General features: G+C 41.8%; 1 protein-coding gene across 2 annotated transcripts in view; it reads right to left on the bottom strand.

Moving 5' to 3' along the window:
- FSTL4 (follistatin like 4) overlaps nt 1–23,091 on the bottom strand; it is a 315,751-nt gene that overhangs the window by 91,577 nt on the left and 201,083 nt on the right. For both annotated transcript variants that reach the window (XM_053956322.1, XM_053956321.1), the window contains exons 6-7: nt 7,044–7,234; nt 3,522–3,642 (exon numbers count right to left, since the gene is read on the bottom strand). In XM_053956322.1, coding sequence (XP_053812297.1) covers nt 3,522–3,642; nt 7,044–7,234 — 312 coding nt within the window. The remainder of the gene's footprint in view (nt 1–3,521; nt 3,643–7,043; nt 7,235–23,091) is intronic.

A 23,091-nucleotide genomic window follows, 5' to 3' on the forward strand; every position in this document is an offset into this window, starting at 1 on the left:
CTTCCTTTGTAGGTTGTTTTGGTCCAGCTATGACATCAGGAAAGTACTTTAATGGGCCACGATCTAGAATTTTAGGGGATTTTATTGTTGGTTTAATAACTCCTTATTAGCTAAACAGTGTTGACAGGATAAAGGCATTTTGATGGAATGCATCTTTTCCCTCTCCCTCAATTATCTATAGCACAAATTGACCTGTCCATATTGATGATGACGATGATGATGAGGATACAGATCTAGAAGATTACACAGACTTTTTTTCTTAAGTTGGGCTTTCACATCTGCCAATCTGCCACTCGCCCATTAGGGAAGACAACAGGAATGCCAGAAGTGTCATGCCTAATTTTAATGACTTCTAGTCAGATACAGTGCCAGAAGTTATATCCAAAAACCACCCATCTGAGCATTCTTAAAAGTATGACTCAGCTGGGTGATGTGCTTGCCAACTCACCAGACTATCTCCGTGCTGATTAATTAGATGCATGCACTGCTTTAGCTCTTATGACAACTAAGCTTTTCATTTATTAGTCATGTATTGAATCTTTGTGACAACTTAAAGAAAAGACAACAGACAAATAATCTTTCCAGTACTCTATTTCTGACGTGTGAAAAATCTCAAGATCATCATATCAAAAATTATTTTTTTTAATTATGGTCCTGAGACTCTTTATCTAATAAAAATTTATTAATGAGGAATTAGAAGACACCTACAAGTGGTTCTTACCACAGCTGTCAGGGGAGTGTTTCATCTGTCTCATACACTACTTGTGTATGATTAAGGCAATTTGAAAGTTGACACTTTAATCCTGTGTTAACAGATATTTCTAGTCATCCTCATAGATGCAAAAAAACTCTTAACAGTTCTATTCTTGGGATTAGGAACAAAAGAACTCTCAGAAAACCAGAAGAAAGATGGTAGGTTTAGAAAAAAGGCCATTATTTCTGCCCATAATCCAAAACTGTGCATTAAAATGCATATGAAAATTGGTTGAAGTTATGATTAAAAATAGCACCTATTAGATGTAGTGCTTGTACTGGCAAAACCACATTTCAGAAAATGTAAGACTGTGGATTTCTCTCATCCATACACTTTTTTTTTTATTTACAGATGATCAACATGATTGGGAAGAAAAATAACCTTTGGGTCCCTGAAAGTCTTAGAGAGAGAGAATGGGTCAAGGGAAAACAAGAGACGCAAATGGGAGTGAGAGAAAGAGGCTGTTTTGTGGCTCTGTGAGTTACAACAAGGCCACAAGACTCTCTAAAATGAAATGCAACTTCTAATGCAGCACAAGAATGTCAGATTGGGAAGCTCTTCACATTATCAAGGTCATTTCCAAACCTTTCCAACACTGCGACACTCCACCAGAGCACAGACAACAAAACAGATGTGACAGAGTTTTTGAGAGGATAAATTAGACTGAGACTTTCTGATGTCACTGAATTCTGGTAATTATGTTACTCAGCTTGCTGAGGCAGCTGTGCCCATACCTTGCTGCCAGCCTGTGGTAGCCACAATTCATGGCTTGGGTGAACTTCAAGCAACAAAAAGATCTCTCTAATAGGCAAAAAACAGGGGAAATGTGCAGGATGACGTACCTTTAAACTACTGCTGCAAGCCAAATTCTGACTCATAACAAAGCAGAAATCTTATAAACAAAATTTTCATAAACTAAAGTGTGCCCTTAAGTGTTTAAAGTATTTTTGAGATTTTTTTCCTACATCATTTAATAAAGTAAAGGGAAAAAATATACTTCAACCAGGCACTAAATTTGCTTCCAGGTTCCCGAAAATTTCAAAAGTTGCAAGCAATTAACTTTGGTTTTAAATTAAAAACTGGTGAGCCTTTATCTGCTCTTGATAAAAGTCAGGATTCTGGGAAAACTGAAAATGGAGAAGTCAGTCTGGTTTTCAGCTTCAGATGGTGAGCAATTCTGTTCAGATATAAAACTCCTCTGACAAACAGTCATTTTTACACCTTGTGTTTTGTTATGATAATTGTGCAGTTTTTCAATATTATTGCTATTAATTGGTTAATATTTTGTACTTGTCTTATTTTCATTGCCTACTTAAAATTCCCTGAACCCAAACCCCTAGAAATAATTCTTGGAATTTAGGCTTAAGTTGATGCGACTTTGAGAACCCATTGATCTAAATATGCCCCCAAATAACTGCACGTCAAGCCTTTATAGGTGGGTTAATACACTTTATGCCTTCTTAATGTATGAGATTTTATGTTTTACTGTACATCTGCTATGCTGAATTAAATGCATTAAATAAAACACTTAAAACACCTTCCAATATTTAAAGGTTGCCTACAGGAGAGATGAAGAGGGACTTTTGACAAGGGCATGGTATGATAGGACAAGGGGGAATGACTTCAAACTGACAGAAGGCAGGGCTAGACTGGATATTTTATAAAGAAATCCCTCCCTGTGAGGATGGTGGAGCCCTGGCACAGGCTGCCCAGAGAAGCTGTGGCTGCCCCATCCCTGGAAGAGTTCAAGGCCAGGCTGGACAGGGCTCGGAGTAACCTGGGCTAGTGCCAGGTGTCCTTGCCCATGGCAGGGGGATGGAACTTGATAATCTTTAAGGTCCCTTCCAACCCAAACCATTCTGTGATTATTATCTAAATTGGGTTTTTTAAAATGAAAAGCTGTAAATCAAGAAAATAGACATTACCCTCTTCAGAAAAGAATCCTGCTTAAGAGGTAACTAGCTTGTTATTGGCCCTTTCCCTGCACTCAACAGAGTCAGCAGCTGAATCCTGCTTCAGTTTTATGCACAATGTCTTAACCATACCCAAGTTCTCTGTGGCTCACTCTCCGGATTTTTTAATAACCCTGCCCATTTTCCTTTTTCTTTAGTATCCCTAAGAAACAGGCAACATTACAACTTTCTATCACCCAGATGAAGGAGACAGTGTGGGCCTCTTCCAGTGAAGGACTTCAACAAATGCTTAACTCAAAGCAAGAACATAAATTTATGAAGATAAACGGGATAACAGAAGTATTTATTATATCCCACTGTTTAAGTAGCTCTGTGATCCCCCGATCCTTGCACAGGGTGCTGAGATTTGTACCATGATTGCACACTCTAACACACTCATTAACATGGAAAACAAAATGTAGAAAACATAATTCCCAGGCAAAATATTCAGTAAACACCTTCCCCACAGCAAACTAACTCAGGACCTTTGGGCAGGTTTCCATCTTGTTTCTTCAGGGTTAATCAAAGCATGCACTCAGGTCTCTAGACCTTGGCCAGGCCACCATCTCTCCCTTGCCATCAACAAGAAGCACAACAAGACACAGAAGAAAACAATAAACTTGACACACCTGTAACAACCTCCTGCTCCACGCAGTGGAGCACAAACACCTTGGAAACAAGCCTTCCAAAGTGTTTTCATGGCATTAAAGACAAAAAAGGGATCATCTTCGCTGACCACACCTAGGAAGACAACAGTGCCCTCACAGATATTGCCACGCTTCAAACAGCCAGGACAGACCAGAGCAGGGACTCACGGAAGGCTGTGTAGAGCTCCTGCAGGGTCAGGCGGCCGTCGTTATTGTAATCATCAAACTGGAGAAGGTCTTCAAGTGTACAACCCAGTAAATCATCCTCCAGGCCCTCCTTCTTCATTAGCTGTAGCAAAGAGAACAAACAGGTAACCTTACACGTAATGCAGTGCACTGCTGGCCTGGCTCACCTGGCAGATCTTCCATGAAATGACCTTTGGGGGCATAGATAGATAATAGATAGCTTATCATATGTGTCATTACATACTTGCTTTCTATCAGGATATTTGTATTCCTGCAGCACTTCATGGACCATGGACTGAAGAGCCCCTTCCTTTACCAGCAGCACAGAAATGCATTTTCATATTGAAAACGGACTGAAAAATAAATATTCAACAGGGAAAAAGGAAAGTCTGCTTCTTTCTCCTCTGTAAGTAAGGACAAAATTGTATGCCCTGATTTTAGGAATAGAACAGGCAACAGTGGATGGTGTACTCAACACTGATGTGCTTTTCCAACCCCTGACAGTTTGCTTCCTTTGTTTTTTCAACATTTCATTTGGGTTCTCTGAATTTATTGTAGAACATGAAGAAAATTGCTGAACTGTTGCATCTTCCATACAGGAAAGCTTTTTCCTGTAGGCCAGGGACTCTTTTATTTACTATTCTAGTCTTGACCCATTATGTTGAAGCAATTTAAAGTAATAATGCTAAAAAAAATGACCCTTCACCTAGCAAGTAAAAAATATTCAATAAAAGTGAGATCAACCATAACTTCCAAGATCAATCCTCTAAAGATGGAAATTTCCCTCTGTCTACCCTTTGCATAGAAAATTGATTAACTTTTCATAAGACTGACAAGTTTTTACTAGTCCTTTTGATTTAACGTCAGGAAAAAAACCAGTGGCAAACACTTCAGCTGTGACACACTTAGTAGATTTATGAATCTGACTTTAAAACACATTAAAGATTTAAATGGAAATAACATTCCAATTACCACCATTGTTAATAGCCTTATATATCCACGGTTGCAAAACTACATGGCAATTTCACTGTTGGGTCCAGAGGGAAAATATTGGACAGGGTCTACCGGCAGACAGGAGGCAAACCAGCTCTAAATAGAAGGGGATGGGCCATTTGTTGCCATTGTTTTGCTCAAAGCAATTCTCTTGTGGAGAACACACAAATGGGTGCTGAGTCAATGAAGGACCATCCCCCCTGGAGAGACTCTCCTTTGGGGTGAATCCCTCTGCAATGAGCCTTCTAAAGATCCACTTCCAGGTCTTAAAAATCACTTTTTACTGCAGCAGTGCAAGTTACCTGCCTTGAGTTTTTGCTTGCAGACAAAGTTATAGTGCCCGAGAGACTATTTTTCTTTTAAACAAAACAAAGCAAAGGCACAACACCAGCTCATCCAGCAGTCAGAGGGAACAAGATCTCAATGCATCACGTTCAGCTCAGCTTCCTCTACCCATGGGCAATGAAATTCCCATCTCTGGGGGAAATTTAAAGTTGCAGAGAGCTTCAAAATAGAGAGCTAATGCAAATCAATTACAAATCTACCTAAGAAAGACCTAAGAATAGTTCTGTTAAAGCTATAACCTGGATAATTAAAAATTGCTCATTACTTAAAAAAAATGTCCCTTGAAACCTGGGATAAACTGGTCTTGTAAGAGCACATAAAAATCATCTTGTTAAACAGAAAAATAAAGACTGGGCATGCTACAAATAAACTGTGAATCCTACTGCTGTGAGAGCCCAGAGCTGCCCACAGATGGGTCCCCAGCCTGGCTGGGACTCAGCCATGCTGGCACCAAGGGGCTCAAGACCAGAGCCACTCAGCTCAGGATGAAAAGCACCCATGGCTTATCCAAACTGTGCATTAATAGGCATTATTTTGTCTTTTGAGAGGTGATCTCGTTGTCACCTCAGCCATGCTGGTGGCCAGATTGCATGAAGAATGGTTGGGTGAGAGGGCTCCTGGCTGAGGCTGAACTTATTCTGGTCCATCAAACTGTAGTGGGCTCCAGATGTGGGCACATTTACTGATTTTGATAACAGTGGGAATAATTGAAATAAGAGTAGCCAATGTCTGTGCTTGCACCTGGAAGAGAGACCTGGGCTCCAGGCACATCTGCAAACAAAGCCCAGAGGAACTTCGAGGCAGACCTTACAGCACTGCCTGAGCTCCTTTGCAATAACAATTGCTTGCAGGCTGCCAAACCTTTATTTCCATGAGAGTTTTAAAATTCCAATAAATAAGTTTCATGTAAAAGGCAAAAAAAAAAAAAATTGGAGTGTAGAACAGACACATAGATGCCACCATAGGCATGGCTTTGAATTCAGATAGAAGTGTTTTCTTATAGCTACCATGTCTTTATGAAAAAATCATTGCCTTCAGAGGAAATATTGCATATATTCATAGCCCTGAGATCTAAGGGAATTTATGCTGACACTTTGCATTGTGTAGAAAGGATCAAGCATCCTGTCAACAGCTTGAGGACTAAAATGCAGCACAAACTGTCCTGGAGAGGAGTGAGCTCAGGGAGGAGCTGGCTCGTGCCTGCAACACACTCTGTGTTCCCTGGGAAGTAAAAGTACAGATGAGACACTCAAGGGTGAACTTACTCTGAACAACCTGGTCTAGTGGCAGGTGTCCCTGCCCATGGCAGGGGGTGGAATGAGATCAGCTTTAAGGTCCCTTCCCACCCAAACCATTCCATAATTCTATGAAGGAACAGCTTTGGAAACTGTAATAGGTCCCAGATAAGACTGGCTTCCAAAGGGCTCTTACAAGGCATTTGCTTCTAATTCTTCTCATGGATGACATAATGGAATGGAAAAGACATTTTGCAGGACTGTTTTCCCAGGTCTGCATGTGCAAAGAGCAAGTTGAGGACACAGAGTACCCAGATCAAGTGCCCAGGATGGCTGTTTGGTTCACTTTACCAAAGAGATGAATTCCAACAGCACAGCATGCCTGAAACTGGAAATAATAGTTTTTTCAAGCTCTTACCTTTTCTATCAATTTCTGCTAATCCACATTTCACCATCTGTCCAGGGATTTTAGGACAATATACCTGTTGAAAAACATCCCAACTTTCCTGTCATATTACTCTATGCTAATGCACAGTCCAGAAGGCAGGGAGAAGAACTGAGAGATTGCTGCCTAACTTACATGCACCTAAAAAATCTATATTGGTTCTCCCCAAGCCGGCTAACTGGAAATACTTCAGAAGATGTCAGTTAGCAGAGCAAGGATCATTATCTATTTTGAGGAGTATGGACGGAGCTGGAAAACTGCCATGTTTTTTGTTTGGAGATGAGCTTCAAATGTTTGAGACAACACTGACTCCTGGGAGATGCAGAGAGAGACTCACTGACTGTGTTAGATTTTCCTCCTTTACTTGCTGCTGGCTGGACAGGTACAAATGACCATTCCCACCTGAGTGCTGCTGTGTTACATTCATTTCACACTTTGAATGAAAATCCACTTCATAATTCCATTCTCACTGAACAATAAACCTACCTGAGCCAGTTCAGAGCTGCTGAGATGCCCATCACTGTTCAGATCCAGGTGCTTAAACAGCTCTTCAATTAGGAAGCGCTTCTGGGCTACCCTGTCCTTGGCCAGGCTGCTGGGCGGGCTCTGCCGGCGAGCCTGCAGGTCCAGCAGGATGCTCTTGAGCCGGCTGTAGTCTGCCATTGTGCAGCTGTCCCCTGAGAGACAAGACAGCATTACTGGATGTGCATTTACCTTGATCTTTTCAAAGGACTGAGGTCCTAAAAGCAAAAATTAGGCACATATGTCTGCATATTCAGCTCCACTCAGCTCTGCACTTGAGGAGCTCCGGTAGTTGTTTTGTATCAGCTGGCAGATTTTCTAAATCCTGCTGTCAGGGATACTCTCCAGCATGTTACCTTCCAGATTTTATAGGGCTTCAGTTACAGACTGCCACAGTCAGTTTTGTAACTCCCACAAATATTAAATTGGCTCTATGCTTTTCTATATTAATAAATTTATCCCATAAAGTAAAAAATAAAACCAGGGAAGCTGATGTTTAGAAAGTTCCACTAATGTAACTGGTACCTCAGACTGTCACCCTATGTCAAACTGATCTCAAGGAACCCTCAGAGGCGGCCTGGGGTGGTAGAAGGCCAGAGGAAGGACAGTGAGGAGTGCAGGGCTGTGGGGAGCCCCTGCAGCTGTGGTGTCACTAGTGCCTGCTCTCAGCACCCGCTGCAGGCTGAAATAAACACTGTCCTGTCCCTGACCAGGGAAAAAGGTTATCATCAGGGAAAAGCCTTCAAGCTATTCTCCCTGAAGTGACTCTGGCTTGGCTGAAGAGATCAGATTGAACCCTCCTGACCCTGAAAGCTCACGCTGTGCCTGCAGCATCCAGTGGTACAAGATATTATGACTCTTTTCTGCTCATCTGTTGGCTGGCAGAGCTCAGCAGAATGAGAAATGGCAGCTGTCCTTTTGTGCAAATCTGTTTTCTTTAGTGCAGAGCACAGTGGCTGGTGCCTTGCAGGAGCCTTGGAGCAGACCCTGGAGCACCCTCAGGCTGCAGCTGTCCCACACTCTGTGGGTATCAACCATACCCCACCAACAGCATCAACACCTTCAGCTGCTCCCCTCGGATGTCCTTATGTCTGTAATGTAACTTCTCTATAATGTAAATAGCCTTACCCTCTGCAATGCTGGGTTTAAAACAAACCTTTTCTCTTAAATCCCATCACTGATCCTGTTGGATTAAATCTAAGATTTAATCTTAAATCTAGGAGAACATGGTCCCACCTCAGTTTAAGGGACGATACCCTTGTAGATCAGCTCCCCAAAGACTCTAAACATTATTCCTCTGAAAAATAACAGAAGACTCTGGCACAGTGACAACTAATGTTCCTGTCCCTTTCTTGCTGAGCTGCAACATTTTGGACCTCTTGGCACCACTCCAACTGAAACCAAATTAAAATTCCAGGTGGGAAGCACTTCTCTGATAGCAAACCCATCTACTGTCAAGGGGTTTTTTCACTCTTCATATTTTGTGCTCACAACTTCAAAAGATTATGACCTGAGAAAGGTGAGAGAGGACACAGAGGGCTGAACATGTGCTCACCAGTCAGGTCAGTGTCCTCCTGCTACATGAACAAGAACTGCAAGCAAGGCTTATTTCCTACCTTAACTCAGTCCCATCTAGTTTGGGAGTTTCTGGCTGCTCAGGGATATTAAGCAGCTGATAAATTTTTCCTTCCCTCTAAACAACCTCCAAAAAGCACTGGGTCCCACTTGGGATCAGTCTTGTTTTACAGAAAAAAACAAGGCTATTCAGCTACTATTAGTTTTGTTTATTATTCTTGACTTCTTTATTTCCAACCATGTCATTTGATGGTTTGTGAAGGCAGTATATACTTTTTTATTCAATCACCAGCTTATTTAAGAGAAAACCTGATTACTGCATCCATTTAATCAAGATATTCTGTTGTATATACTGTATTACCTACTGCAATAATATTTTTTCTCTTAGCTGGAATTTTATTTTCAATCAAAAGTTAATCCCAGAAATGTATCTAGGGCTGATGAGGATAGGGAAAGTGATTTAATTTTCTTCCACTTCTGTTTCTGCTTTGTGGTTTCCAGTAGTGAGCACCAGCAGTGCTACAGGCAATGTACATGGTGACACCTGGGTGGGCACACTTACCTTGTGCTCCCCACAAGGACAGGCCAAAGCAGTTCTTACTTTACACCCTCCAGGTTTGTTTTCCGCAGCTGGGACTTCTTTTTTGTAGACATTTGCTGTTACCTGGGCAAGGTTTTCCCAGCCTTCCTCCCTCAGCACTAACCCAAGTGTCACATCTACATGGGGCTTTTTCACACTTCCAGGGATGGGGACTCCACCACGATCCTGGGCTGCATGGAGTCAATCCAAAAGAATTTTTTCCTAATCCTCAACCTAAGAGTCCCCTGGTACAACTTGAAGCCATTTCATCTCATCCTGTCATTTACATCCTGTCATTGGGAGTAGAGATTGACTCTCTCTTGGCTACAACTTTCTTTCAAGTTTCTTTCATAGAGAGGGAGAAAGTCCCCCCGGGCCTCCCTTCCTCAGGCTGAACCCCCCAGTTCCCTCAAGCATGGTGTGAGCCAGGAGACAGTGATCTCCTTTCACTGAATTACAACCCTCCTGGGTTCTTCCATGCTCAGGAAACAAAGCCACCACAAAACTGCTTTTCTTGAAAAACTACACACTGATCTGGGCTGCAAGCCAGCCCAAGGTAAATGTGCCCATTTCCCTTGGGGGTGGGGGGGGTCACATTACCTTGGGGGTCACAGCCATGCTGCAGCTTCCAGGCAAGTGTGATGGGCACTAAGAATGAAATAAAGGAAAGCACAGAAGGACAGAGCTGGTGACAGCTGCTGGCAGCAATTCCCAAATCCTGCTATAAACTCCTAATATATTTTACCCCATCACACTGTTGCTGTGTTCATGGTCATGGATCCAGCAGACCCCAATCATGCACAGCAGGGTGAGGCCATGGTGAACACATCAAAGAAAACCAGCAGTAAGACAATTATGTCTCTTATTTAAAAAATAAGTCTAGTTTCACATGTTGCTAACATATACTGCAGGCAGAAAGTCAGAAGGTCCTTCTAGCCCCTGTCAAATCTGGCCCAAAATTTCATTACCTTCACTTCCTTCTGGAGAAAATCACACTCTCCAGCTCTGTTGGAAGTGAATCCCAAGCCTCTCTCCACAGTGTGGATGTGACAGACTGCATGGGTCTCACACCTTTGCACGTTTTCCCTGACATCCCAGACATGTGAGGGCCGCAGTGATGCAGAAGCAGTTGGTTAGAGCCCAGCAGTGCTGAGCTGTTTAGCAGCACACAACAAATAAAAGCAATAAAGTTCTGTCCCAGGGTGTGAGATTGATAATCTGCTCCTTCAACTGAACTAAAAGATCGATAGAAAAATGCACTACAACTGTAATATATATATGCATATAAGTATAAATGTATAATTTATATACTTATTCTTACTGTAGTGGAAGAACAGAGGGAAAACTTCTCCAGGTTAGTTGAAGTACTCTGATCTGAAACTATAACTTTATAGTAAGTCTGGCCAAAGCTCAGAAATTATCTGTGCTTGGGATGTCTGAGCTGATGTGCTGCTGTACAACCCAGACCTAATGCTGTTTATTTCAGACAAAATAAGGCACTTTAGTGACCAGACATGGATGCTGGGAGCATCCCAGAAAAGACACTGCCTGCTCAGCCAAGTTATGGAGGAGACATATTCAGGCTACTCAAAACATCTGGAAAGTCAATAGCAAAGACAGCAAGATTCTCCTGCAGCAAAGATCCTTCCCCTCATTTACTAAGCATTATTATTTCTTCTTTTAACCGAAGTTCCTTAGAGACTGCTGGCACTGAGCTGGTTTATAGGTCTTGGAGAGCAAAGCTCTGTATTTCCTCTCCTTCCCTCTTGCTCTCTCCTGCTGTCCTGACATCTGTAATCTTCTTACACTGTGCCAAGCATCTACCAACTTTATCTGCTAAATACTTCTCTTTAGGCTTCTGCCACCTCTTGTTCTGTTCTTCCAGGTATTACAAATCTGACTGTTAAGCAAAAAGAATGTCAGAAAAGCTGTCTGTGTGCCTTCTCACTTATCCCCACTCTCCTCTCTCTCTGCTGACTGCCCCCAGCAGTTTCCTTTGCAACACAAGCTCATCATTAGCAGTTTATCCCATCTCAGGCTGCTCTCCTCGGTAGGTCTTGCTAATGGATGTCTCTCAGCTTGGTTTCCTTGTTAGAACTTCCCAGGGACTTGGATTCTGCTCACAATTGCAACCTGTATTGGGAGGTTTAGGTTGGATGTTAGGAAAAGGTTCTTCCCCAGAGGGTGGTTGCACGCAGGAACAGGCTCCTCAGGGAATGGTCACAGCCTGACAGAGCTCAAGGAGCATCTGGACAATGCTCTCAGGCACATGGTGGGACTTCTGGGGTTATCCTGTGCAGGGCCAGGAGCTGGACTTGATGATCCTTGTGGGTTCTTTCCTTCTAACTCAGGATTTTGTGATTCTATGATTTTAGCTGGCCACCACGGCTCTTCAGAGATGGGTTTTGAAGTGTTCCTTCCCTGCCCAGTTTCTAAACATCAGAAATGCCACCACATGTGTGCCAGGTGCCTCTGTGGTACTGCCAGCTGACCCCCTGTGTGTACTCAGGCACCATCCCTACCACACAGCTGGGGAGCCAACACACAGAGAGACACTCACACAAATTCTGGATGAGCTAAAATTGCTATTCTGCCATGCCCTAAACTGATTCTTCAATTCTAGTCCATTATTTCCCTCTTCATGCTGGGGAAGATTTCCAAAGAAACAAGCCCTTCTTATCAGTTTAGAGCATTTTCAAACCCAGTGAAGCCTGGAACTGTTTGAATTAAAAAAAAAAAAAAAAAAAAAAAAAAAAAGAGATGGAAAGAAAAACAATAAGGTGGAAGAACAGTTAAAGAAAAATCCAGCATATGAAGGTCTGATTGCTAAAATGTGGCAAATAACTGTCAAATTTCTGCTCACTCCAAGCAATGCTGCTTCTTGCTCTGTTTTGCAGAGGCTATGTAATTCATCCTGTTTAGCACTTCTGCATGCTTTGGCAGATAAAATATTGATCAGCCTGCCAAGGAACACAGAATGCCATTATGTTTTTATGTCAGAACTCAGTAATGATCTACATTTATCAAGAGCATCCTCCCTGTGAAAGGTCAGTGGTGAATGTAGCTAAATTGTGATGACAGATCATTAATCCAGCTCCCTCAATAATCATCCTCTTTAAAAATTTTACTCCTGGTTTCTGTGAATTGCTGCAGGTTTTTACACTTGGATCCCACAGCAATCTTCAACCCAGTTCTGAGTAAAAGCAGATAACAGAGGAACAGCAAGGCTGGAGATGAAAGTGTCCTTCAAAGGAATGCAGGGTACAAAATAAAAATAAACTGAGGAAGTGAAGAGCTTCCTTTGATGGGGAAACTAATCTCCCAGTGAAATATTACTGTGCAAGGTGCCTTACAATACAATGATTACTCGAAATGTCAGTACTTCTTTAAATATCAAAAATGATCTGATAACACCTACAGAGCACCAATCTCTGAGACCTTGGTGTGCAGATCACCTGACAGCAGATGTGAGCCTTAACACACACAGAAGTCTTTAGGGGATTTGAGTCCCACTGGCTCCTGAGCTATTTTTCAGCAAAACTACACAGGCTGTAAGAATGGCAGGTGGCACCTGCAGCTCTTCCCTAAAATCCGTGAGAGAAGCTGTGCAGCCATTAGCATCCAGGCTAAGTATAAGAGCATGTGATTATCAAGAAATACACAACACAGCATACAAAGAGATTCAAACTTCTTGTGACCCTTCAAAAACTCTCCAGAAGTTGCCCCTGAGTGGCATCTCCATACAGCTGGAGCATGAGTACTTAGTCCATATGCACTCTGATCTGGGCTCCAGCCCTTGAAAATCTGCAACTGTGCTGCCACTCCCAACACAAGATTAGACTCAGTGTGTTATCACTGCAGGTGAGCTAGGACATAACAACCCAGCAGCCCACACAGAGCTCCTGCACCCCACCATCACCTGCCTGAAATCCACCCACCATGGCAGGACAGTGCTCCTGCTCACTGTCCCCTTGGGGAGGATGATAACAGCCCAGTACAAATAACCCACCACTGAAGGGGGAACTCCAGTGGCACCAATTTTCTAGGCAACCTTTCAGCGCCACCATATGTGGCAATAAAGAGCAGTTTGGAGCAGGCTGAAGAGTGTCATTTCTAAGGCAGGAGGCATTGGGGGTGTCATTTTATTTGACAGATCTTCTCAGGCCATGCTGACTATTTTCAGCTGTTCCTATGGCAGTTTTCAAGCTCCAGGAAGAAATTCAGTGCAGGAGATGAGAGCACTAAGATTTGTTTTCTCATCCGTATCTATAGGGCAAAAAAGATATAGTTACTGAAAAGAACACTTCTAGACAAAATTAAAGGGGTTGGAGACAAGTTCTGTTTTCAAAACAGCCCTTTCCCTGTGTTTTACTCAGGTTTTATCTGGCATTGTTAGAAAGATCAGAAAATGACTAAACTAAGATGTTACAAATTTACTTCTGAGTGTGCCATTGATGGCAAAATTCCTCATCAACACCAGCCTGTTTTCCTACATACAAAATGAAAGTGTTGGCTGAACAGTGGAAATGTGGTCCCAAAAGAACAGACTGCTGAACCTGAGTGAGACATCATGTGAACTCTTTACCCCAATGATCTGTTGCATTATGGCCTCTTTGACTTGACAGAACAAGTTTATATGGGGACAGGAAAATTGAAGATGACTTCAGTTCTTCAGGGGTCTCCTTGAAAATCCTCATTCTGCCATGCAAATTTTTTACCTGTCTCTTTCAATCTATCTTCCTCTTCCTTTAATTGCTTGTTTCTGCACATGCATGGAGAGTTTGGCTGGACTTTCCTCTCAATTTTCCTGTGTGGTTGGAAAACAGAAAATAACTACTTTTCTCAACAATTTACATAGAGAGACTCCTCTGAGCAGGTGCAGCTGCACGAGGATAACATCAAGAAACCTTTTTGGAATTGACAATTTCTTCCAATTTAGAGATATCTGTGAGTTTTGAATCTTCCCAACTCTGATTTTTATAGGCTGTTAATACTACAGGTTGGATATTAGGGAAAAAATCTCCATTGAAAGACTAGTTAAACCTTGGAAGAGGCTGCTCAGGGAAGAGGCAGATTCATCATCCCTGAAAGAGTTCAAAAAATGAGCAGATGTAGCACTTTGCAATGTGATAGTGGTAATGGGGATACCTGGCTGAAGGTTGGACTTTATGGTCTTGGAGGTCTTTTCCAGCCTTAATGATTCCACGATTCTATGCAAGGTCTGAGCAAACCAATTTAGAATGAAGAGAAATTAACCCAAATCTTAATATATAAACATCTGTGATAACAGCCATTTAACTTCTGATCATTCAGAGAAAGCTTCCTGTAAAACACCAGGCTGTGTTCTGCAGCAATTACACTGCATGTAACCCCACTGCAGTGTTCCTGTAACACCTGATAATAACACAGGGAGCGTTCTGCTGCCTCCAAACATCACTGAAGATCATCTCTGTGCACAGAGGAAGCCACACACCACAGATGTGACATTTAGGCAATGATGCTAATTACATCCTGTTCCCTCACAGCATTACCTGCCTGCCTCCTTTACACACAACCAAGCTCCTCAAAGGCTGAGTACCTGTTTTATTCCTGAGTTGAATTTACAGGTTAAGTGAAACTCTGGTTCAGTTCCTGCTAAGAGGAGCAGATGTTTAACATTGTGCAAATTCATGAACATCCTTCAGTTGCCTCTGCTGAAAAAATTCAATTAACAATAAAAATCCAAACTAACTTGCTTATCTTAGGGATGTGTTTCAGCTAATAAGATGTGCATTTATCAGGTATCCATATATAATTTAGCAGCAACTGGGAGCTCACCAAATTTATCACAGAAATGGAATGGAATATATGCCATGAAGTAGATACTATTAAACAATAGACATTTACAACCTGGAAGAGTTAAAGCTTGCCTCACTGTATATTTGTTTCAATATTTCATTTTATTACAAGAAAAAGCACCCATCTATTACTCTGTGAGTTTTAAAAATACATTAAAAACTTACAGTATGAGAATATTAATTCCCAGTTCTATAAACAAAAACTATTCCTACCTTAAACAATTACTTTCCAAACTGCATAAAGCTAAATGAATCGTATGTCTCAGCCCCAAAAGCACAGAAAGAGGTGGATGAATTTGCAGCCTTTCCTGGGAAGTCCAAGAATTACAACTTGGCTTGCCAAGTCCAAAGGCAAGTTCTAGATTTGTGTCCTGTCTGGAAGGAAGCAGGAGCAGCCCCAGGGAGGGAGGCAGGAGGAAGCCTGCAGGTGGGAAAACACACGATAAACGTAATTTATCAAGTGCCTATCACCACCTAGGCAGTGTGCCACAGATTTATAGATTTTTAAAGCCAAGAGGGATTATGTGCACACTCTGACCTCCTGCACCGAGTTCAACAAGATTTTCCCTGCAGCAGCTCCATAATTTGTTTGCTCTATAGCACACCACCCAGAAAGGCTTCCAGCCCTAATTTAAGCATCAAAGAGCAATTTTTCAAATGATTACTTAGTCTCAGTGGGCAAACATATTTTATTTTTAATTTGTTTAGCTTCAATTTCCATCCACTGAATTTTGTTACACACATATCTGGTACATCAAACTTTAAGTCTCATATTCCAAGTCACCTTCCCAGGTCTGCTCTGCTGTTGTGCTCATCTCATGTTATACCTGTCCCTTCCAAGGAGCTGTGGGATACAATGGCTCTCACTAAGGCAGCTCACATTCTGAATGACTGGGTTTTCTCTCTTTTCTGGGAATTTTATCCTTCTGTGGTTGGCAACAAAATGGCTGTGGCCATGTTTCCAAGAACCTCTGGCTTCTAGTCAGCAGAGGGTGGCTTTTCCAAAATTCAGTGCCCACCCCCTGAGCTGGCTCAGACCCTTCCTGGTACTACAAGGTGATACTGCACTGCCCACAAAGAGCCCAAATACATTCCCCCAAAGATCCACTCAGACAGCACACCCAAAAACTCTTTAGCATAAAGAAGATGTAACTAACAGCAATGCCTGGGCTGGGAAAGCCCAAAAGCCAACAAGGCTATTCTGATTATATTTGCTACCTGCTGAGTATTAGCTGTTATTTTTGTGTTAAAAAATTAAAAATTATTGTCAAACCAGAGGGAAGAAACAATGCCATGAACATCAATGCAGATGAAGTAACACCACGCAGTCAAGGCAAACAACTCATAACTCCTATATTGCTTGTCTCAACTATTAGGTGAGTGTAAATATAACAGAAATCCTGAGTGAATTATGCATGAGTCCTATGCTGAAAACTGTCTGTTCCTAATGATTAATTTACTCAAAACACAGCCCACTCTGCTGTAAATCTATTGCTCCACACAGAGACGTGATCTTACACACACACTCTCACACGCTCAACTCTCTGTGATTGTTGTGTATTCTCTCTAAATTTTATTTTGTCTCCAGATTGTATTGTTCTGGTTTTAAATGCTATTAAGCTAAATAAGTGATGCTGCATCCTGAGGTGCAGACAGGGGAGGAGGGGAGCAGGAGAGAAAAATGTCCCTTAGGCAGGTATTTTAACAAAACCAACAAAAATAGCTTAAGAATATCTAATTACTTAAGATCCCAAAACAAACAGCATAATGAATTGCTTCAGTGATTGAGAAACACTGTATTGAAAGAGTCTGGGAAGACAGTGAGGTTTTTTATAAAGGGTAAGAAAGAGAAGAAAGTAAGACAAGAGAGGTGACTGGGCAGGTGCAAGGTGGGTGCTGGGGATTCTCAATCTGACCCATAAGGGATACTGCATAATACTGCTTTGCAATATGGAAAAGAAAACAAAAAACCAACAAAAAGGTAAAAAAACCTATTTGTGAAAAGACACACTCCCAGATATTAAGAACTGAACAGCACTCCTGAAAACAGGGGTGTACTCTATAAATCCAGTCTTGAATTTCTGTTTCATCACTTCAGCAAATCAAAGGTAATTAAAGGCAAACCTACTGTGTATGACATCTCCGTTTCTGTGATTTGTACTTCCTGGGGTTAAATCATCCCTCCCAGAGCACTGATGCTGCATGTGCTGCTCCATGGCAGCACAATGGTACACTCCAGGAACCTCCACACTCAGTCTGTGGAGTGGTAAAAGTAAACACTCTGCTTTTGGCAAGAATTAACTAGATGGTATTAATTTTACATATTTCCTTGTTCTTTTGCTGTAAGGATGGTTAGATTACAGGTTTCTTTCCATGGGCTGAACCTTTGGGCCACCAGCAATGGCAGGAAGGCTCTGATCAGCATGGTTTCATTGTGATGGGCTATGAAGGAGTATTTGGAAGACAGCTGTAGGTCAGCAGGGAATTTTAGGGTGTTGGGAGCAGTCTGTATGGATCTAGACTTCTCCCTGTCCATGTCTGTCCAATCCATTTAAAGGCTCTGAGATAAGGGTCTCAAAGTGCTTTCAGAGAGCCCCTGGCACGGTTTAAAGCCTCGAGTGCTGCCAAAACACAAACAGCAAAATAAACACAGCACAATGGATCTGTTGGGACCCTTCTATCTGTACACACAGCAGCATCAGATGCTGTGTCAGTGATGGATTACAGCCTCCATACAGAGGCAGCAAAAGCAGGAGATGGACAAGAAGTTAAGAGCTATCACCCTTGGCATGATGCACATTGCCACAGACAGGGGAAAACCCAAACCAAATACATCAAGAAGAGGAGTTGTTTGAAAGACAGTAATATCTTTTGCAATGTAGCTGCAGTGAGCACTGGTTTACACCTGATGCTGTGCTTTAGCTTAATTCTTCACACCTGAGATTGCTATTTTTAAATGAAGGGAATTAACCTGTCAGACTATTAATATTTGGGGAGTGTTGCTTTGTTAACACTGAAGCCAAATCTTCCTGAGCAATCTGCAGGACAGAAATAAATAAATAAGGTCTTTATGGCCATTTGAAGCACCTGAAACCATATGATAAAACACCTGTCATTATGAACTGGAAGAGTTAGTTAATGTACAGATTAGCTTCACTCACTCTTCACTTCAGCAGCTATATGAGGAAGAGTCTCAGTCCATCTGAGTGGGCAGGAAGCCAGATGTGCCTGGAACTGTAACCAACACTTATTCTGCATTTCTGTGTGGAAAATGTCTTCGGTACTTTAATGCAGACACCCTTTAATTTAAAGTAACTAAACCAAAGAGGCTTTTGTTAGATAAACAGGACGTTTGCTCATTGTGCCTGCTTCAGTTGGTGATGCTACGCAAGCTTCAGTTTGACATTTTACAAACCTCTACCTTATTCCTATTAGAGAAAGCAAAATTGTCTGGATTCCTCTGGGAAGCAACCAACGCTCACTTTTTTATGGCTGACTGGTACATCTATCAAATACTTCTAGATAGCAAATGTGTTATTTGGAAGCTTTAATAAACGCTAAAGTCCTCTGGCACTAATGTAAATTTTGCTGATTCTGTTCTGCTCTGAAACACCTTTCCAAACAATTCACTGGCTCTGCTGCCAGAAGGAATGCTTCACTATCACTCAGTGCTTGAAATTTCATGAATCTGACTCCCTGGTAAAGGTATTTTTCATTTTTACTGTCTTATGGTATCTTATCTGTATGAAGTATACACAGGAAAAGTGGCCAGCAATGTGTACTACAAAGGCTACTGTGCACCATCCTTGGTGATGGATGCAGTCAAGAACCATTTTTTCTTTTTCTTTGCTATTTGTGTGCACAGGTTTTGTCTGATACCTTCTTGGAGACACTTTTACTTCTATCACGAGACCACAGGATCTGCCACAAGACAGCTTAGTCCTCTATCACAGAGTTTTTAAAGCAATTCTAAGCCCATTGCCTATGGTTACCTGTTCTCTCAAAAAATCCCTACTCAGAAGGTGTGTGATGTTTACAACAGGGAGAGTAGAGAGTATGTGCACACAGGGAAGCAGTTCTCATGACATCTTCAATCCAAAAGCAAGAGGAAAACACCATAATTGTCCTGAAACTGTGTGTCCTTCCACATCCTCAAAGGCATTCAGAGAAATCCTCTGCAAAACCCTTCTGATTTACAGCACTTCCCCACCTTGCACTTGAACTGTGGAGTCTCCCATATCCTCTTGCTGAACACTAAAGGGCAGCACATGTAATTACAGTAAGCAGGAGTATTTATTATTGTTAAGGACGTGTGTAATGGCCTGATAACGATGTGCTGTGCCTGTTGTTCAGATGTCATTAGGAGACCTCTCAGGCATCTCATTAGTAGACCATAACATACACCCTAAAGGGTGTTACTGCAATTATAAAATGTTAACTTCTGAAGAGGAAAACATGCACAAGGGACAGAAAGTACTTCTAATGGGGAAATAAAGCATTAAAAAGGAGTAAGAAACTTCACACAGAAAACTCTTAAATTAGTCCAGAAACAACAGATTAAAGGGAAACATTTACAACATGCACATGTAGACATGAGAGCCTACCTACTCCTTCAGAATTTAATGAGGTCAAAAGTACTCCATTTAGTAGACAGAAAGGTTGCAAAATAATAGTTGGATTTTTGTTATTATATTCACAAACATAGTGTCAAACACATATGGCACTCCAGAAACCAATAAAGTCTTCCATTATGGATGAAATCGTGCCACTTAATGACAAAATGGCCCAGCTACATAAAGTGATAATTCTTTCCATGTGACAAACAGTGCAGATGAGGATTCCAATGCCTATTGCACCAACCTGCCCAATCAACCAGAGCATTCAACTCAACCTCTGAATACACCTTGACCTGTCTCTAAAAGGCAGCTGCAACATTTACAACTCTGAGGACTCCAACAGAGAGAGAAAAACCAAATTAATCTACTCTAACTTCCCATTTACAGCACAAACCCACATCACTGCTTCCTGTCCTCTCCCTTCAGAGCCCAGGCAACAGAAACAACAAAATTTGCATTTCTGCTCTAAATCCATGTTATGAACAGCAAATACAGCAGATCAAGCAACAGAATGAATAAATAAAACCTCACCGATGCTACAGGCTGAATTTTGAGGATGAATTCCTCTCCTCTTTCTTTGTGGGATTTCTTTTTAATATTTCCTCTTAAGCACTATAATGATGGATGATGAATGGGACAGTTACCTGAGCACTGGAAGTGCTTTGCTACTGACAAGTCAAATAACCTTTCTGCAGTTCAGGGTACCAGCTCTGGAGTAGATCTGCTGGAGGCCTGTCAAGATAACAATATCCCACACCAACTGCTGCCAGTGGGATTTTTCATTATATATGTCACTAAACTACAGAGGGAAGCTTCTTACCACAGAAATAAGGGGATGAAAACATGTTTTTCCTGAAGATTTTCAGCACCGAGAATGCCATATTCCAGGGTAAAGCATGAATGACAAATCACTGTATTTTGATCCATGAGAGCACTGCACTGAGAGAGAATTAGCACAGTTTAAGACCTGGGACAAAGGGAGCAATGGCCCCAAGGGAGCTGCCTGTCCAGGCAGAGCACAGCTGGGCTGGCACTTCTGTCCCTGTCTTGCAGGGTTGCAGCTCATGCTCTGCCTCAACAGGCTTCCTCTGGACCGCCCTAAAGGGGCTCCCCAAATTTCCATCTCGCATATGGACAAGAAATGCCTCCCCCATGGCAACACATCTCCAGCATCAGAGAGAGTTTGGGGGTTAGAAAAGAAAGAGGGAAGATGAATGCACATCTCCACATTATCCAAAAGAAGGAGTTTAAGCCATTTACAGAACAGCCTTCAAACCCTTTTCCATCTTAACCCCTTCCTGCCCAAACAGCACTGCAGCAGACCCCCAACTATGAATTTGTTTCACATCCCAGGAAATATTTTCACTTCATTCTCTGCTCCACATTCATACCACTCAATATTTCTTTCAAATGCATTAACAATAACACAAGTGACAGATCCAAACGTTGCATCCTTTGGCTCCCGGGGCTCTGATGAACTGACATGGCTTCGTGCCCTTACGCTCACAGTAACCCTGAAGTGTCACAAGGGTCTGGGCTTATTACCAACTTACAGCCAATCTTCATTGCCACCAATCCCACCCAGCTGTATTCAAACAGCCCCAGACCCAAAGGAAACTCAAACCCCCGGAGAGGATAAGGTTTATTTATCTGAGGTTTATTACAGTGGAGATTAAAATTCAATATTGCAGCAGAACAAGCTGTTAAAATGCTGCACAGCTTTAGCCGCTCTGTGCTCAAAGACGCAGTTAAATAACAGTAAGTTGGGTGATAGAGTTTTATTGACATAAATTCTATTTGTTGAGGGCTCTGAAGGAAGAACTGATGCTTACGCCTTGCACTTCCAGAAACTGGGTACCCAAAGTGATTTCCTTTCTTTTTCAGGAGACTAATGCAGCTCAACCTGCAGCAGGAGGCACGAATCAGTCACTGCATTGCTGGCATTAAAATGAGAGCAAAGGTCTGGGTAACAAGTGCTCTGAGGAAGTGATGTAGTCGAGTTTTGTGTAAGGAAGCCCTTCCCTCATGGCAGGTTCTGTAAGATAACAAGGCTTGTTGATAACACACTGGTTTTCTCAGTGAAAACCTTCCCATATCATCTGGGTCTCTTGCTAACACACCCTGCAAAGCCTCAATGATAATGAGAATCATATCAGTTCATACATGGTCTTGCACAAATGCTTTTCTCCTTGTCTTTAGCACAAAGAAATGAGTGAAACCACATAGAAAATGAGTGAAAGTTCCTGCTCTGGAAGGTGAGCCAAGGAATTTAATGCTGGGCCAGTCCCTCAGTCATGTCAGGTCTTTCTCATACACCATGTGGTTTTGTGATGTACAAATTAAGATGTATCATTCTAGATTTCTTCTGCTAAGCTGCTTGAAATGTGACAAAATTAAAAACAAAAATCAATGTTCAAGCCTTAATTAAAATTTAGCCAAACCACGTGGATGTGATGAAATTAACTTGCACACCATTGCCCCCCATCAACTTGCAGCCCCGCCCAGCTTTTATGCATCTCAAATCCACAGCAGGCAATCAAAACAGCACCAAAACTTTCCCATGTCTTTATCACTTTTCCATTAAAGGAAATGAAAGTTAACATATTCATGCTGCAATTACAGGGTGATCATATTTTTCTCCCCTTTTCTTCCCTTTTCACAGAGGATTGCTCCCACTGTCCTCACCTCAATTTTACCACAAGGGAATATCACTGAGTTTGCTGAACTTAGTCTTCATTTGCAGCACAGAAAATATGAATGGAATCAAGATCTGTGTTTATTTATTTCAAGATTTCTTCCCTGCAGCCAATAAAAACTCCCTCCCTCCATTTTCTGTGTTTCATTTCCAACCCATGTAAGATACAAGTTTAGTAATTTCTTCTCCCTGGGCTGGAATGACCTCTGTAAGAAAAACAACACAACATTCAGACCAACCATTATTTGATAGCTTTGTTTGCATCCACATCAACAGAATGAAAACAGATTAACCATTCCCTCTGTTGGCTGATGCCCTCTGATAAGCAGTGGCCAGTCACATTAATGGGACAAAGCTCCCAGCTCAAATTTCTTCAATCAACTAAAGTAACCTTTTGAGTTTTGTTCTTTCTTATACAATGACAGCCAAATATCTGAAAACTTTAAAAACTAATATTCCGAATTTTTATGCTTCATATGCTAGAATTTGTAAAACCACAAAATGTTTTGAGCTGCAATCACTGAAGTAGAAAATGTATCTATGGCTGTCAGATAAATTTGTTTTCAGCTGTGAAAAAAATATATTGCTATCTCACATAAAGCCATATCCTGGCATTCCAATATACCAGCCAATAGCCCCTTGGTCTAATTCGTATTTCAAAGATACTGCAAGTGACCCATACATGAAATGTGATGGTGGTATTTGTGAG

Source organism: Vidua chalybeata, chromosome 15, assembly GCF_026979565.1.
Source record: "Vidua chalybeata isolate OUT-0048 chromosome 15, bVidCha1 merged haplotype, whole genome shotgun sequence".
Classification (NCBI taxonomy): domain Eukaryota; kingdom Metazoa; phylum Chordata; class Aves; order Passeriformes; family Viduidae; genus Vidua; species Vidua chalybeata.